The sequence below is a fragment of the Protopterus annectens genome, chromosome 14.part0, assembly GCF_019279795.1.
Source record: "Protopterus annectens isolate FY-2018-M chromosome 14.part0, PAN1.0, whole genome shotgun sequence".
Classification (NCBI taxonomy): Eukaryota; Metazoa; Chordata; order Ceratodontiformes; family Protopteridae; genus Protopterus; species Protopterus annectens.
Window position 1 is genome coordinate 27420615 of NC_056748.1, and position 18948 is coordinate 27439562.

The 18948-nt window shown below is 42.3% G+C and overlaps 1 protein-coding gene across 1 annotated transcript in view; it reads right to left on the bottom strand.

Annotated features, from left to right (window-relative positions):
* The window catches only part of FRYL (FRY like transcription coactivator), a 3917685-nt gene that overhangs the window by 2362007 nt on the left and 1536730 nt on the right, over positions 1 to 18948 (bottom strand). The window contains exon 21 of the mRNA XM_044055727.1: positions 14743 to 15011. Coding sequence (XP_043911662.1) covers positions 14743 to 15011 — 269 coding nt within the window. The remainder of the gene's footprint in view (positions 1 to 14742; positions 15012 to 18948) is intronic.

Below are 18948 nucleotides of genomic sequence, written 5' to 3' on the forward strand. Positions count from 1 at the left end.
AAATCTCAGGAGAATCATCCCTACTCCTTTTAGAAGGAGGAGGCTGAGAACCCCTAATAAGAGTCAACAAATCATTAGCCATTTTAACCATTTGGAATTGAGGGGAACGAGAAACAGCAGGAGCCTGCCTTTTCACAAGTTTACGAATGGAAGATTTGCCTGTAAGCCTGAAGGACTCGGGAGGCCTGGCAACCGCCGAAGTTGCAGCAGAGGTTGAAGGAAGAAGTTTGCTGTCAGGTCGCAAAACAGAGGCCTCGGACACCGGAGTCAGCTTAGCGGCTCCGGCTCCAGCAGAAGAGGTGACTGGCAACAGGTTGGAAGGCAAAACGGAGGCCGAAGGCCTAAGGGACTAGGACTCAATCAAGGCCTGCGGTTGCACATCTGCGGACTGCAGGGACTGCAAAGGCTCCTCTCACTGGCTACCACCTTGACTGACGACCAACTTAACCTCATCCAGGGACTTAGATTTCTGAGGCATGTCACGGTCCTTATCCTTATGTTTCTTCGGAACATCCGAAGCCTGAAGACCGGCAGATGCCATACCAACGAACTTAGGCCAAACTCCAAAATGCCTAGCCAAAATCTTAGCCCAACGACGGATAGCACGCGGATTAAAGGAGGCACGGAGATCACACTTGGGAACATCGTGGTCAAGGCCTAAACAAATAATGCAATAGGAATGAAAATCTCTATGGGGAATCTGCTTTCCACAGGTAGGGCAATTATTAACTTTTTCTGACATTCATTAAGGCAAGAAAAGACGATCTCCAACAGGGTACTTAGCTATACTAGACTTCAACTCTTGTAGTCGGAAACCAACAAAGGCAAACTGCTGACTGGCATTCGTGCATGAAAAGCTTCTGCTTCAGGCTCCACGGCAAGGAAGATAGAGGAAGTGACGTTGGCTGCCTCCTTTTGTATCGGACGCCCTGACGTCCTTTACAACAGATGGTAACCAACATCATTTTTACTTACCTTTGGTATTCTGGCCGACTGAGGGCTACCGGGAGCCAGATAACCCATTTGTTAAGACTGCAACAGTGAAACACATCCATATTTGCCAGGGCTAGACTGGGGCAATGAGAATTACTGTAGAATCACAACTTGACTCTTTCTGTGGAATATTAGAAATGAGTGGAACTGGAGGGAAGACAAGGAAAAGATGGGAATGGGCCCACTGAGACTACAGAACCTTGCGGTGACTGACTTTAAGGGGGGTGGTATCAGAGCAAAATAGTTGCTGTACTTAGCATCAAAAGACGATGCAGATAAATCACAGCAAGGCTGGCTGCAGTGACTGAATATCTGCTAAGCCACTGCTGGATTGAGGAACCACTCATGAGGCATTAGGACAGACCTAATGAGCTTCTCTACCAGACTTCCCCAGAATATGGATTTCAGTTAAAAAGTAATGTGAATCAATTGCCCATTACCAAACTCTCATTCTCTGCAAAGGAGGTAAGACTTGGCTCAGCCTTGCTTGCTGATGTACTACATGACAGACATTGACTGAACTGCTAGCACTATAGGTGGAGGTAGGTTCTGAAATTCCTGCATGCTATAACCACCGCTCATCTCTAGGATGCTGATGTATAGTTTGTCATCTATCTGCATCTAAGTTTCTTGGGAATCCTCCCCCTCAAAGCGCCCTCCCCCATCTCAGAAGGAAACATCTGTGGTCACTGTCACTGATGGAAGTGGCATTACAAATGGTCTCTCTGTGACAATGGTTGGTGTTGTCAGCCACTAAGTGAGGTGTACAAGTCTATGTTATGGAAACTTGGATGATCTGAAAGCTCAGACAACTGAGGAGCATTCATTGAAGAATTTTCATGTGACATTGAGCGTGGGGGGACCATGACAATTGAAGCAGCCTTAAGATCCAACATCCTGAGAACCAACAAAACCAGTAGAGAGCATTTTTGTAGGAGTGCAGGATTGTAGTCTGGACAGTGAGTGACTTGCAATTAATTTTCTTATATCCAGTTGACAAATGATAAATGTAAACTCTCAAGTAGACTGGAGAAATTGTTTTATGATTTACAGATAAATGAAAATAGTCAGAGCTGTAAAAAATAATCTCTGGTTGACTGCAGAGACCATTTGGTTGTTGCAGCAATGAGCCAATCATCTAGACATGGGAATACATGTATTCCTCTGAGTCATAGATGAGATGTGACTATTGCCTTGCACTTGATCAACCCCGAGTGGGTGGTGCTGTGGTGAAACCTAAGGACAAGGCACTGAAATAGTAGTGATTAGCTTCTAGTGAGAAGTACAAAAAGCTGGACTCCTTTGCACTCTTTTTGGAAGTAGGCATCATGAAGGTCAATATTGGGCAAATCCAGTTATTTGACATCAGAAAGGACAAAATTGCCTGCACAGTGACCTTTCTGAAAGGAGTCTTTTTGAAAAAAGTTATGTACTCACCATAACGTTCCATCCGTGTTGTCCATTTTCACTTATCCTTGACATATGGGTTTGGTTCTGAGCATCAGAACTGACTCAGACATTACTACAGCTCGCGGAAGCCAAAAACTCTCCAGCCTAACCCTTACCCACAATGCTCCTCTCCCTGTAACCTCAGATTGAGTTTGCAGAAAGACAGAGTGAAAGAAACTCAAAAGCTTTCATAGAGTACATATCTGGAATCATACAATAACAACAGAAGTGACATCTGTTCATTATCTGTTCCACCAAAAACTTTAAAAGCAGGGGGAAGGAGGGAGGGGAGTCTAGGATATATGAAAACAGACAATACAGATAGAGCATTATATGGTGAGTACACAACTTTTTTATCGGATGTCAATTTCAATTTTATCCTTGACATATGGGACAGAGTCCCCAGCTACCTTAGACCTTGGGTGGACTTAAGATGTTCTTGAGCACCGCAGAACCAAATGATGGTCTTCCCCCGGAGACCAAATCCAATTTGTAATGAATATAAAGGTATGAGAAGACAAGTGCTGCTGCACAAATATCATCCATAAAAGCTCTAGGTTGAAAAACTGCTTAAGTAGCTACAGCTCTTGTAGAATGAGCCTTTAAAGGCCTAGGCAAATTAATTTTCTTTTTACTATAGATAAAAGAAATGCAATGTTTGAGCCATCTGGCTAGAATTACTTTGCTCACTGGTTAGCCAAGTACTGTAGGTGAAAATGACAAATAGTTGGTCGGATTGTCTTGAATTTTCAGTTCTGTGTAAACAAAAGCAAAATTTTCTGTGAATATCTAATAAATGTAAGCAGTATTCACCTTTGTTAGCAAAACTGGGAAATTAAGTCTAATTGATATAGGTCTCCAACACTACCTTAGGCAAAAAGGAAGGACTGGTTCTTAGTGAAACTCTATCTTGGTGGAAAATCAGATAAGGAGATCTACATAAGACTTGTTTTTCTGAAATCCTTCTGGCAGAAGTTATTGCCGCGAAGAATATAGTTCTCCAGGATAAAAAAATTTAGGTCATATTCAGCTGATGGTTCAAAAGGAAAGTGAACAATGGTTTGTAACACTAAGTTCAGATCCCAAAATGGAGTAGGATCTTTATAAGGTGGTTTTAGCAAGCGCATTCATTTTACGAAGGCTTTGCAAAGCTTATGAGAAACCAGAAAGGAGTCTTTAAAATCATTATGGAAATTAGAAATATCTGCTAATTGAACTTTGATGGCAAAAGGGAAAGCACCTGCCTTGAAAAGTGTAGCTAAAAATTGTAGGATTTTATCAATGGGTGCTGAAAAGGGATTGTTGTCACGAGCCCAAAAGCCTCCATTTACTAACAGAGAGTTTACACGTACTGGCTTATGAAAGGCTAACAGTAAACAATGCATCAGGGATAAAGTGAGGGATGCCTGACTGTTAGAGGAACTGGAGAAACCAAGCTGTCAGCTTGAGGTTTACAATGTTTGGATGGATTAATCCTGTTGGATGAGATAGAAGGTCTGGAGGAGCTGGGTCTAGAATCCAAGGATGTCGAATCAGTTAAGGCCAAAGAAAGGAGAACCATATCTGTTGAGGTCAATAAGGTGCAATGAGGATTACTTTGATCTTCAACCTGATTGCTTTCTGTAGGAATTTCAGGATTAGAGGAATTGGTGGAAAGGCATACAGCAGTCTGGAGGGCCAAATGTGGAGAAGAGCATCTCTCTGTGACTCCCCCAGAGGGGGGGATCAGGGCAAAGTACTTACTGTACTTGTTTAAGGGAGAGGCAAATAGGTCGCAGCAAGGCTGGCCACATTGACAGAAAATCCTTTTTGTCACTTTTGGACAGACACCACTCATGAGGCAGGAGAATACACCTGCTTAGTTTGTCCGCTATCACAGTGGAACTCCCCGGCATGTCCGTTGCTATCAGAAAGCGGCTGGAAGAGATCACCCACTGCCACACACAGAGCTTCTCAACCAAGGGGGTAGGATTTGGTTCCTCCCAGTCTGCTGATAACATACTATCCATTTGAATCGCAACTGATCCTGAAGGAAGAGTCTGAAAGGCTTGCAAAGCTAAAAACACTGCCCTTAGCTCCAGTACGCTGATATGCAAGTGGCCTCTGTGGGGGGCCAAGTGCCTTGGAAAGTCTTGCCCGGAAAATGCCCTCCCACCCCATTTAGGAGGCATCTGTGGTCACTATGGCTTGGAGTTGTGATGGGACAAAGGGATGGCCTAAAAAATGTCTTTGGAATGCATCCACCAAGCTAAATCTTTTCTTCAAAGATTGGTGATCAAAAGCAGGTCTGATATTGGTTGGTGTTACACTGAACACTGAAGCCAGCGACCACTGTAGTATCCTCATATGGTATCTTGCTAAGGGAACCAGAGTTATAGCTGCAGCCATGGAGCCCAGTGCTTGAAAGACTAGGACAGCAGTTACTTTTCTGTTGCTGATAAGCTTCTGTACCTGAACTCTTAACTTTCTAATCTCACGGAGGAACAGAAGCTATGGAAGTCTGGGTATTTAGAAGGGCTTCTATGAACTGTAAATTCTGAGCTGGGATCAATTTTCATTTTTCATAATTTACACTTATCCCTAGGGAACAGCAAACTAAGTACATGGTCTCTTGCTTCTATCAACTGGTCAAAAACTCAGATTCGCCAGTTAGTGGCGACTCTGTTGGGTTTCTGTTTGGTTTTTCTATCAACTGATGCCTGGTCGGAGTGGTAATGAGCCAATCACCTATATAAGTAAACTTGGAATGCCTGCAGCCTCAGTTGAGCTGCTACTACTGCCACACCTTATTGAACACCCTGGGGGCTATGGTGAGACCAAAGGGTAGAACTATGAATTGAAAGTGACTGGCTCCTAGCCTGAAGCAGATGAATCACCTGGATTGTTTGCTCATCTTTATATGGTAATACACATCTTGAAGATCTATTGAGCACATCCAATCGTCTTTTTCCAAAAACAGAAGAATGGACTGTACCATGACCATCCGGAATTTGGTTTGGCGAACCGATTTGTTCAGTACACTTAGATCCAAAATTGGTCTTCAGTCCCCTTTTTTTTGGCACTAAGAAGAATCTTGAGTAAATTCCTGACTGACTCTGCTCTGGTAGGACTTCTTTGATGACACTTTTTTTTAATCAGTTTCTGGATTTCTAGAACTGCTTGTTCCCTCTGCCTTGGTGGAATTTCTGAGATTTTCTTGCATATGGGAAGAGGAAGAGAAAAGGTAATTGTACAGCCTTTGGCTAGAACCCTCTGCACCCAAACATCCAATGTTACTTGTAGCCAGGCATTTTGCTGCAGGGATAAGCATCCCTGACTGCCTCCAGAAGGCGGCAATCGGGCCTTCTTTCAGGAGCGCTGGTAGGATTTACTGGAGAAAATCCCTGAAACCCTGATTTTGCAGGCCACATCTGCCATGGGGGTGGTGTCATCCATTGATGTTCCCCCCTCTACCCCTGTGGGAACTACCTACACGTGTGTCCCGAAAAGGCTCTTGGGACTTTTTGAACCACATTTTTCCACTGCTTCAATGATTTTTAGAGAATGGTCATTGAAAACTGGAAAAACGTATGCCCCTAGCAGAAATGGTCTTTCCATCTTACTCACATCTGGAGAAAGTTTCTCTAGCCTTTGGATCAAACAGAAAATAAGGATGATCTGTCAAAGGGTGCATTGACGAATGAAGACAAATGGCTCCGCAAAGTCACATAGGTGCATTCAGGTGCGTCTCCCTATTGCAACACCTGAACCTTCTGGTCTAGTGGTCCCTTCGGTGGCATGAGCAATAAGCCTCATGGACGAATTGGACACAGACACCAGGGTAGCCAACTGGGAAGCATCCTTTTCTTAGATGTCCTCCAAAACAGTTACTGTAAGAGTATCCAATAACTCCTTGACCACATCCCTCTGAAGTCTAGTGAAGAGGGTGCCAAGAAATTCAAGGACCTTAAGGCAAAGATCGATGAAGCATAGACCCTCTTCCCAAACCTAACCATCATCCAAGACTCTCTGTTGGGTGGACGGATAGAGGAACTCTCTTTGGCCAATTCTTTCTTTGAGGCTGCCGCCATTACCATGGCATCAACAGCTAACCCTTGACACAAATGTTTGTCTTCAGGGGCAGACAGAACCTGTCAGGTCTCCTGGAGATAGGTTCAATGGCATCAGGGGCATTCCATGCCCACTGAGAGATCAACTGAATGAGCTTGTCAGCGGGTGGATTCACCCAAGAGCTAGACAGTCGAGTGCCAAAAGCCTGCAGCTATACTGATTCCTCAGGAAAGAGATTTTGGGACTTCCAGTTATTCTTCTGTTTTAATATTTCCAGGATGTCTCCAAAGGAGACATCATCAGGTGTGACCTTGGGGATCCCTCCCCTTCATTGAAGTTAGTGTCTTCAGTGATCGATTCCTCTGGGGAATCAAAGTCCTTCCTCTTGCACGTTTTCTTCTGAAGAACCTCCTCAGTGGGATGATCTGGGGAGGTATCAGAAGAAGAGGGAATTCCTGTATGGGAATCCTGTGGTTTTGGTACCCAGTGGAGCTACTGGTTGAATATATGGGCAGAAGGAAGGCAAGGGTATCTGCTCCGAAGTGGAAGAGGTCGACTGACTACATGCTACAGTCAAAGTTCTCTCCATAGCCCTGAAAGCTGGTCTACCCGAAGAGGGAAGGGAGCCCAGAACGGAAAAAGACTGCCTCGGAACTGTGGTCACTCCCCACTCCAAGGAGACACCTGCCAAGGCCGAAGCTTGAGTCTTACTGATCTGTGCCAAGGCTCCAAGGCACAGAGAAGGCTTCAACAAAATAAAAGTCAACTCTAGCCTCTCAGAGCCGACAGGATTAAGGCAGCTCCATGAGATCTCCAGTTCTGATTGAACCCAAGAACTCAGAGCGAGAATCGAGTCAGAAAACATGGACATCTTCAGCTCCGATACAGTCGGCGGTGGGAAACTCAGAGCAGAGGGCTCTAAAGCTTCAGCTGAAGTTAGACATAAAAGAAGTGCTGTAGGGGTACAGGAAACCTCAGATCTTAAGCTCATGGGGGCCAGAGCCACAGTGGAGCTTCTCAATCCTCTCACCCAGAGTGTCTTAATCACCAGTCTCTCCACATCATCTTCAGTTAGGCTTTCGGTGGAATGGAGAGAGAGAATGGATGGTGATTTAGGCCTTTCCAGGAAGGGTAAAGGCAGCCTGTCTAGAACAGGGTCAAACGAGGGAAAGTATGAAATTCTAGGTAGTGTTAACATGGAACACTCACCCCCCCCCCCCCAACAGCTTGCTCAGTGCCTAAGTGCTTGGCACCAAGGAAAAAGTCTGCACTGACAACTGCAGTGCTGATGGGTCAAGAGGATTCTTGTCAGAAACCTCTGGTGGCAAAGACTTTGTCTTACCCGGTAGGTTTGGTTACGAAGAAGGTGTGGGAACTGATACCTCTGGTACTACATCTGTTGGTTCTGAAAAAACTGTAGGAACCGAAGACTTCAGCTTTTTTGAAAATGGTGCTGAGGGGGAAGTTGGCACCAACACACTCCTTTACTTACTTTTCTCCAAGGATTTAGCAGAGGAAGAGGGAAATGATACGTTAGTTTTATCTTTTTCAGAACCATATATAGCCTTGCTAAAAGCAGATGGGAAAAGGCCCTTCAAAATTCTTTTTTTTTTTCTTTCTACCAAGGCCTATGGCATATTGAGCAGGTCTCTTGAAGATGAAGGGGTCCTAAACAGTACACACACAGTAAGTGTGCATCGGAAAAAGGTATTTTATGCCCACATTTTTGGCATCTCTTAAAACCATAAGGGGCTGTAGGTTTATCAGCCATGTCTTGCGCAAAAAAAAAAAAAAAAACAGCAAGCTGGCCACACAAACACACATACAAGCAGCAGAAGAAAAAAATAATATAAATCTACTTTTTTTTTGAGAGAACAGCCAGAAAAGTTACACAAAAAGAAAAAACTATCAACAATGACAGTTGAGAATACATAAGTAATACAGAGTAAAGATGGAAAGTAGTACAAAAAGATTGAGAGGTTCAAGAATTTACAAGATAAGGAAAGGGAGATGAAACAGTCAAAATGCAACAAAATATAAAACTTTTACTTAGCTTGCTCGACAGTAGTGGCAACCAAGTCCATCACAAAAAGGGGCAAACGAGATCTGAGGTAACAGGGAGAGGAGCACTGTAGTAAGAGTTAGGCTCGACAGTTTTTTGGTTGCGCAAGCTGTAGTAATGACTGAGTCGGTTCCAATGCTCGGAACCAAACCTATATGTTGAGGATAAAAGTGAAAACTGACATCAGATAAGAGGTTTATGCCACAAAGATCTACAACTGCCATGAGATCCTTGCCCTTTTCTGTTAATAAAAACAAACTGGGATAGTTTCCTGACTGAATCTGGTCTGGTGGGACCTACTAAATGGCTCTTTTGTGCAGAAGGATTGAGACCTCTCTTTTCCCTGCTTTGCTTTGACGCAGTGGAACATCTGTAAGCAGTTGTAACAGATGGGGAGAACAAGAAAAGGATGTAATACAGCTTCTTGATATCATGTCTCTCTCTCTCTCACCCACTTATCTTGCTTGAAGGCCATCCATACAACCAAATGGAGAGAGAAACTACCTCCAACTACCTTCAGCATAGACAACCATTTAAAGCCCATTAGACGTAGCTGTATTTGTTGGTCAGAAAGGGGCCCTGAAAATTCCAGATTCTGCTGACATTTATGTATCTGCAGTCAGCATCTAATGAAGGTGCCACTGCTACCCCTGAAAATGAAAAATCAGAGGTCAGGCACTTGGACTTCCTGAGCTAGAGAGATTTGGAACCATTTCAGTTCCTGTTAAAGGATCTCTGAAGATTCTCAAATCTAACACATATGACAGGCAGCATCTCTTCTTGTTTGCCTATTGTAAGTCTTTCATTGGAGGGTCAAATAATGTATAACCAAGGAAAGAGGTAATGGTAAAGTATGTCAAAGTTTTCTGCAAAGTTGCAGAGATGCCTATGCTTGGCATTGTGGCCACTCCATCATCTGTGATATTGAGCACACATGGAGAGATTGGTGATGCTCAATGTACCCCCAGTAGTCTCTAGGTATTTCCTTGACTCTGGTGTGTGGCTTGTGCCAAGTATACATAGCTTGTTCTGTTATATGCCTTTAAAAGTGATTCATACCAGGTAATGTAACACTCAGAGCGTGTGCCTGAGATATAGGGTCTATATTATGAGATTTACATCTTAAAATGTCTACTCTCATTTGTTCGACATGAAAACTTTCCCAAACAGCCAAATCACCGATTTCTTTCCAACGGAAAGAAATCAGTTGGCCAAACATGAATGCCACACAAAAACAAACATTTAAGTGAGGGGCTTCGCCCCCTCACACCCCCCCAACGTGGGGGACTGTGCCCCCCGCCCCATCCCCTAACTAAATATTCTAACTCGGAGACCGCACTACAGTCAGGGAAAGGGCAGGTGTAACAGAACGGCCAACCGATTTCTTTCTGTTGGAAAGAAATCAGTGATTTGGCCATTCGGGAGTTCAACATTTGTGTGTCGAACAACTGAGTCTCGACATTTTAAGATGTCGATCTCATGATATAGACCCGAGATATAAATGAGCTTCTTCATCATATCCACTGCTCAAAACTCTCTTTTGGACGGCTGGACAGCATTCCACTCACTGGTCAGGTCTCTATTGGTGGCTACTGCAACAATCACAAAATTCACCAGAGAACCTTTTGACCAGTGCTGCCTATCCTTAGAAAGACAGAATACTTGAAGTTTATAAGGGATTGCTTCAGTTGGATTCTTGCCATGCCTCTCTGGCAGCCACGTCAGTAAGACAGTCACAGCAGGAGGGACCACCCAAGATGTAGAGGGTGCACAATAGTATGCCTCAAAGAGTACTTCCTCTTCTTGAAAAGGGAGATCCGTTAGCCAATATCCTCTCAATCTTATCAATTCAAGGAGACCATTAACTGTGGCATCTTCACGACTGGATTGCATGGAGACTTCTCTCTCATCCAAGTCAGTGTCTGATGTTAGTGATGCCAAAGGTGAGTCCATGACTCCTTTTAAATGTTCTCTCCCTGAGGATCTCTGGTTGTGACTGACTGTAGTTTCTTGACAACTCAGCATGAACCTGATGAGTCTCTGAGATTTCTCACTCTTCTCTTTCCTTGGGAGACATAAGTCAGCTGAAGGAAAGGGTGTCATGGGGTAGAGCTGATATCAGCAGAGGCTCTATCATAAACCTGGAAGGAGGATGCTATCATCTTCTCCATAACCTCAGAGACAGATCCAGAATCCATCAGCATCAAGGGCTCCCACCCTAGAGTTGCTATACTCTCCACTGAAGCAGATGTGATCGGCACCAATGATGAGATCCCCCAGCAGAGGACAAAGACAGTTTCAAGATGGAGGAGACCAGTGCTGATAGCTTGAACGTTTAGGACTCATCACTGAGAAAGGCTCCAAATCAGACTGGGGCCAAAGACCTTGCACCAAGCAATTGGTCACAAGATCAACTCAAAGCTGAAGGTCTCAGCTAAATATAATGAACACATGAAAAAGCAGGGGCAGAGGTAATGGTAATATGATGGGACCAAGAACACAGGCTCTGAGTGATTAGCTAGCTCCAAAACTACCTGCGTTGAGATTGGCACCACAGAAGGAGCTAAGAGTAGTGAAAAGGGGGGGGGGTCACAATCTGACCCAGTCTGGAAACAGAGGGGGATGGAATGACACCCATCTCTAGCTGCACCTTCACAAATGCTCTGATCATCAGCTCCCAATTGGTCTCAGTAGTGCTGCAGAAGGACCTGATGAATGGCCTGCAGGAAATAAAACAGGAGAGTTCCTGTTCTGAGAGGGCTCACCGACTGCTTTGACTGGTGAATTTTCTCTGATAATTGTTTCAGAAGCAGGTCTGCGCACGAAGGGACTGCCCTTTCTCCAGTCTCAACATTTTTGGAATCAAGGATGGTCCAGATCTATCAGGCTCTCTTCCTGAGCTTTCTGACCTTTTCCTTTTAATCTGGCCTGTTACTGTGAGTAGCTTGACTGTCTGGGGGGGAGAGACGACCATTTATATTAATTTACTACAGTGACCTGTATGGGATCTGGACCCAAAGCCTTCAAATACTGCAGTCTAGATGCTCCTGCCCAAGGCACACCAAACAAATTGTGGATGTCCTGGGGAAGGATTTTATGGCTACATTTAGCACAATTCTTAATACTTTTTAGGTTTATAGGTTTACACCAGGCTAATGACCACCAATATCATCATAAGCCTAGTCATACAACCCAACCCAATTTTGTCCAAGAGTAACTTGGATGCCTATATGGTGGGGTAGAATGGTTAGCAAAGAGTTTTGTAGCTGGGCAAGGGTATGTTAGTTGGGGCTTAATTTACTTATCAACCTCTGTCCATCAGAGACATAGTGGTCAGAATGGGGGAAAAATTTGCGATTCCCCATCTAGTGATTATTGTTTCATTTGAATAGGGTCAGGGATGACCTCTGCTTCATGTGGATGGGGAGCTTATTCCATAGTGCAGGGATCATTTGAAATGCTATCGGTTTCTGCAAGTTTTATTTATGTCGCAGGCAAAGTTCAGGTCCTTGGATTTAGTGCTTCTGGTGCTGTTCGTTTTGCACATGTGCAAGACATCCAATACAGCTGGATCTGAAGTTGACTTCTATGCAAAGTATAGATCACCTCTTAGTAACTTGAAGGAGACAGAGTACAGAGATAGGTCCTTAAAATGACCTGTGTAGGACAAGTATTCAAATCCTGGATTTTCCTGGTGAGGAACCTTTGAGGAATTCCAACTGTTGCAATTGCCTGGTTAGGGGCATGCCAAAGGGGGCATTCTACTCAATGACGGGTCTGTTAAGGGCTGAGTAGAGTGGTACTATAACTTCCTTGGACCTGGATGTCATACATTGCTTAGGAGTTGGGTAACATATAATGATTTTCTTAACATCTTCCCTATTTGTTGGTCAAAGGCCAGATTACTGTCTACATATGTTCCCAGATCCTTAAATACTAGGTCAGCTTTTACGAGTGCTTCATCAATGGAGTAATTAGCTCGCAAAATTTTCCATGGCACTACTATAAGAATGCCACTGCCCAACATAGAACAAACACTTAGAATTCAGACAACTATTATATGCATCTCTCAAACAATGAAAAATACACCCCCTGCAAATTATATATACCAACTCTGAGATCACACTACATTGGGGAAAAGGGTAAATTTCCCAATCCTCACTGCACCACAATCTCCATTCAAAGTGTTGGGTTTTCAAAACCTCGATCATATGGTCTTAACCATGTGAATTTTGAGCTTGTGAAAACTCTATCATCTGACAGGGACCATTACAATTCTAGCTGTAACAACTCAAAATACAAGTTATAAAATCAAGCACTTAGCTGTGATTAGACAACAACTGGCACATAATGGCAACAAACAATACATGAGGTTAGTGAAGATGTAGAGAAATTATGGGGAAAATCTGAAGCGTGAGGCTAGGAGCACAAGCAGTGACCAGATTACATACAACAAGCAGCTCAGTACCAAACAGCTGGATAAGACAGAAGGATGAAACAGGATACAGACAATATGCTATCAAGTTCTGTGAAACACTAGCATAATGTACTGACATTAACCCACTTGACTCAAGTTCAATCAGCATCTCAGCTGTTGGAACAATCGGAGCAGGAAAGGTTAGGAGGGAGTGGCAAAATTCAATACTGCCTGCCACTGGTGGACTGCTGGCTGCTTCTTTACATGCAAGAGGAGGCTTGCATGTGAAAAAGCCATAACCGGAGATAAGGATGGGACTTACCAAGATGGCAACAGCAGCCCTTTTTAGAAGAGAGTTATGTCCCTAAGCTTTGCTAAACCAAGAACAATTTCTGCACCTTACAGAATGGAGGGTGCAAGTTTAACACTACTGTTCCTGTGGCAGTGCTCCAAATGGTGCCTGGGGTTGTCTAGACAACCTTCCCAATGGTCTGCACTCAAGTTATCAATACCTGCCATCACTGTGCTCTCAAACTGGGCTAAAGGCTTCTCCCTATAGCACATTCAAGCTGCATGATTAAACTGCAGAAAACTGTAGCAATTTTTAATGATACACTCCTCTATGAAGCAATAAAGACAGTGCTAGTGAATATTTCAGCTGACAACCTGACAGACACAAGGGCTAAATATATTGCTCTTAAGTATCAGGCTAGCTGCCCTTGTTGGCTTTTTTAAGCCTAGCCAATTGTTTTTGGTGCTTGAATTAACCTATCCTGTTTGTTTTTTGATTGCCCTTACCCATCCCATGGTCAATAATTATATCTCTCTCCTCATGAGAATAACTGGGATCATGTCATAGATAATTTGAGAGGACCCATGAAGCATACAAATACAGAAATATAACAGTGACAGCAAGAAAGCTGATTCAAACTGTACAAGAGACATAACAGGCAGTCAGGTTTGTGGAATGTAAATATTTCTGGAGCATTATTTGTCACAGTGTGCATAAGAAAAGGCATGCAGCATCCCCAAATATATGGATTTTCTGACAAATGGTGAGTGGTAAAGAGGAGGTACCCAAACAAGAACCCATCAAGGATGATGGACTACGCAGTGGTGCAGCAGTAGCATTGTCGCTTCACAGCAACAGGTTCTCCAGTTCGATTCTCGGCTGGAGTAACTTCTGTGCAGTCTGCATGTCCTCCCTGCATTCGTGTGGGTTTCCTCCAGGTGCTCCAGTTTACTCCTACGTTACAAAGACATGCATCTAGAGCATTTCTCCCCGGGCTTCCACTGAAAATTATATTCGTTCCAAGTTGGACTTTCCCAGTAAACAAAGGTTTTAATAAATAAAATGATCCTTTTACATGTAGTTGGTACTTTCTACATACATGAAATGTTTTGAAATTTTGTTAATACACTAAAAATGTTTTAATGGGTAGCAATTTCTTGTCATAATGCATTACAAAATGGCTTACTATCCAACATTTCTGGAGTTTCTATTCAGAAGCAGTGACAAATCACTGCACTGAATTCACACAGTGCACTTAGTAGACAGCTCCTTATCCTCTCCATGCCTGCCATCATTAATACTATAAACAAAGTTTCAATGTAAGCCACAAAAGTGTATGTGAAAAATTAAGTAAAAAGTGTATCAGAAGAATAACATACAATAAAATTGTTCACCTGTTCTCTATACAGTTTTAACACAAGAAAAATAAAAAAAACATTTTTTACAGCTATTTAAATATTTATGGAAGTTAACACTCACTTTACATCAATCTGTGGTGATAAAGACTGCAGCCGTGTATTAGCAAACATCCATGCATAGTTCACTGCTGTAGGACAATGCTTGGGGAGGACCTCCTGTTTCAGGAAACTAGACAAGCTAATAACCCAAGGGTCCTGACCCTGTGTTACATGTGCAAAGATCCAGATATGAGAAGGGCTAACAACATCAAACTGATGACTAATGGGAGATGACGTCCACTCAGCTAGTGTCTGTAAATCTATTGCACTTGGACAGTACAGCAAAGTGGTCTGTAAAACAAGAGAAAAAAAAAGTAAAAATATTAATATCATCGATCATAGTTGTTTAGTCTGTAAAAAGTCACAGTGCAGTTCAAGTCCAACAATGGCTATCAATGCAGTAAAATAGAAAAAAAAAATACTCCAGAATAAATGCACCCAAGGAACACAAAGCTACAGCACTGTCAACATACCCCTTATTTCCCTTTCAATAACAGATAAAACATCAGCAAGCACAACTTACAGTAAAAAAATACTGTGCATACAGTACGACAAATCATTATTATTTTGTAAATCATGGATGGTGTTAGGCATCACACTGCAAGCACACCATGCCTATGATGCCTTCAAAAGACAGTAAACTTGCACACTTAAAAATTGCAATTTCACAACTACTTATGGTTTGTGTCTTTCGGCTTTTCCCGGTTAGGGGTTGCCACAGTGGAACTCCGGTCCGCTAATGATTGGCAGTTGATTTTTACGTACCGGCTTGCCAGGCCTGAAGCACAACCTTCACAAAGGTACGCCCATTCACGCATGTCTCCACACAGAAGACGCTCTAGCTGAGAATCGAACCAGACAGCGTCTTGCTGTGAGGCAACAACGCTACCGCAGCACCACCACCGCGGGTTCACAACTACTTATGGTATCGTACTTAATAGTAAGAAAGTCTAACATTTCAGGAAAAAAATAAACAAAGATGGGAATTATCCAGTATTAGGAGGCTCGACTTGAATGGCAGTGAATTGAGCATAACAGATTCAAGGCAAACCATGCCTATCTTACTGAAACTAGTGCTACAGCAATCCTTCTCAGCATGTGTATACATTGATCAGAATTCATTTTGCCATGAACTAGCAAACAAAGGAAAACATGGCAAATCAGATTTCAACTAAAACAGTATAACTAGTGAAATAAATCAAAGTCCCTGGAATTAAGAATAAGCAAAATAAGAAGTTTCAGCCATTTTTTTACAGTGGCAAAAAGTAAGACTTCAAATTAGAGAAGAAAACTTCTATAAAGCACTCAATGTACGAGTTCCCATTTAGACTTACTGTGTTCATTACAGTAATTGGTTCATTGACTTCTTAAATCATAAAATGTGGGTCACAACACAAATTCTTGTCCATTCCTAAACTAGAAACCTTTGTGGCTTCAAAGCGTAAAGATAACAGAAGACTTTCTGCTTTTAGTTACTTTGACAAACCTGTTCAACCTTCCTGGCTGAGATGTGAACAGGTCTGTGTGCAGTGTGAAGGACTACCCTCACTTTCAACAGATTTAGATGCAAGTCACATTCCCAAATAGAGAGAGGCTGTTTTTCTACATGGAGCTGAGACATGGAACATTACTTCCTTGAAATAATTTGCTGGTAAAGTAAAAAAACAACACTTATAATGTACACTGCTCAATTTCCAACACCTGAGAAACATGATGCAAATATATCTTCAGACCTGGTAAAACACTTCTAGGTTACCTGAAAACTATTTCTACTGTAAAAGATCAACCACTATAATAAAAAGCAACAAACTGTGATGTGAATGCAGACTAGCAATTACATCCAGGTCTTTGAAATGACCTAGTAGCTGATCATGTAACTCTGGTGGCAGTGAAGGGAAAAAGAAACACTGTACTTTGCAAGCGTTTTTCCAGATTCTATCTGAAAAGTAACCTTAATTAATTTCTAAACCTGAAATGGTCTCATATAGGAGGGACAATCAATCAGCCTTGTATGAACAATACAAAAATAAGCTAATAAAAAAGAATCATTTGGGGGGGGGGTTGTAGATCAGTGTGTGTGATATACCTTTAAGAAACTTTCCAGTGAGTCAGCACATGCATATAAGTACTGAGCACATGCAAGTAAGAGTGCCTGCCACTGCCACGCCACTTTGAGTGAACAGCCAGAGTGTGAGCATGGAAGTATGTAGCCAGTTTAAGTTTAAAGTTCCTGCCATCCATTCTGATGTATCTGTATACAATAAACTACTTAAACGAACACCCAACCCTCAACATCTTCTTAATGCACATAAGAAGAGTGACATGGTGTCAGAATGGGATCCAGAGTTACAGCCATGAGGCAACCGGTTAAACTTAAACCGGCAGTGGATCATCCTTACTGCTCAAACTTCTTGCAAAACAGGTCAGAAACAAATTCCAGGTACTAAAAGTTGCTTAAATGATTTCTTTCACTATAAATATATAACAAAGCACTCAGCATGCTCAAAACAAATTTCTTATTAAATGAAATGTCCAAAATTGCAACATATTGATAAAAATATTCAGAATAATTATGAGAATGTCTGAAACAATATCTGAATTGCATAAAATGTACAAAAAAAGGAAAAAACGGCCATATTTTTTCACTATATGCTACTTTTTTGTATTAACTAAAGCTATTCAAAGTGTGCAAAGTGTTTGCAAGTGTATGCAGTATTACAGTGCAGTTATTTCGCAAAGTAAAGTTGGTTCAAAGAATATTATACAAAGTACAGTTATTCAAAGCTTACTTCACAGAGTACAGTATTTTGAAGAGTTTACTGTGCATTTGAATATTATTACAAGTATCTGGTGTGTGTGAATGTTCATACATAATTACAAAGGACATTTTGCATTGTGTTTTACTATAATCTGTGGGCATAGCAGAAGGCTTTCACAGATCCAGAGCGCTTGTGTTTGATAACAATGCTGCAGAAAATTGAAGAGTATTTGAACAGGAATACATTTTCATACATGCTGCTTTTTCTGACTAAGATGCACATACAAAAGCATTTATTCTGCTTAATTTAGCTGGTTCAGAGGGCATTGAAAGAGAGCATTCATTTGTGTATACACCTGCTTTGGTTGCCAGGGAGGGGGTAAAGGCACTTAATTTACACAAGGGATCAAATGCATGGTGAAACATTTGCAGCATATGTAATTGACTTGAGAAATAAAACTAAAATGTGCAAATTTGGTGATTTGAAAGATGAATTGATCAAGGACAGGCTTGTGTGTGTGGTATTAAGAATGACACAATGAGAAAGACTTTGCTTCGAGACAGTGATTTAACTTTAAATAAGGCCATTGAGATTTGTCAGATATACAAGCTTACAGAAAAGCACACAAGTATGCTTACAAATAAGAATAGCAGTGGAAGGCACAGTAACAAAGCTTATGTTGATAGTATGCAGCACGTGGTTAAAAGAAACCCAACCACATGGCAGCTACTGCAGGCCCGTAACAGTCCCTGGGAAACCCAGTCTTTCCAGCAAATTCCAGGACATGCTCAGTGAAGCACAGGGGTGGACTCAGCAAAGTCAAAACATGTGCACCCACCCAGCTTCATAGTTAACTGTTGAAATTGTGGTGGAAATCACCATCCCCAAAGAGAAAAGTGCTTAGCTTTTGGTCAGCAGTGTCATTCTTGCAATAAATGGAATCATTTCAAAAGGCTTTGTAAATCAAATAAAGCAGATTCTTTTATTAAAAGTAGGCATTCCAAGAGGCAAGGTGATAATTTAGAAAGCTGCAACTCTACTTTTTATATTGATGGTGTGTCTGTGCTTGGTGAAAAGTACAGTTTTGTACCTACCATAAATGTAGATGTTCGAAGATCTACATTGCTGCAGTCCTTACTTATGGGTAGTCCGCTGTCCTCGGTCGGCCTGAATACCAAAGTATTAGGCTGACGTCGGTCATGGGCGCCTAGATCTGACATCAGAGCGTCAGGGTATAAAGGCGCATGACCGACGTCATATCCTCAGTCTTTTCTTGCCCCAGATGTCAGAAGGCCAAACAAGAAAGGCCACAGCCAAAAACAGAATACCTCCCAAAAACAAGCCCAACAACAACCATCACCTAAAGCATAGCACCATGTCAAACTACAGTGGGGAAGGAGGGAGGGTAAATTGGACTGCAGCAATGTGGATCTTCGAACATCTACATTTATGGTAGGTACAAAACTGTA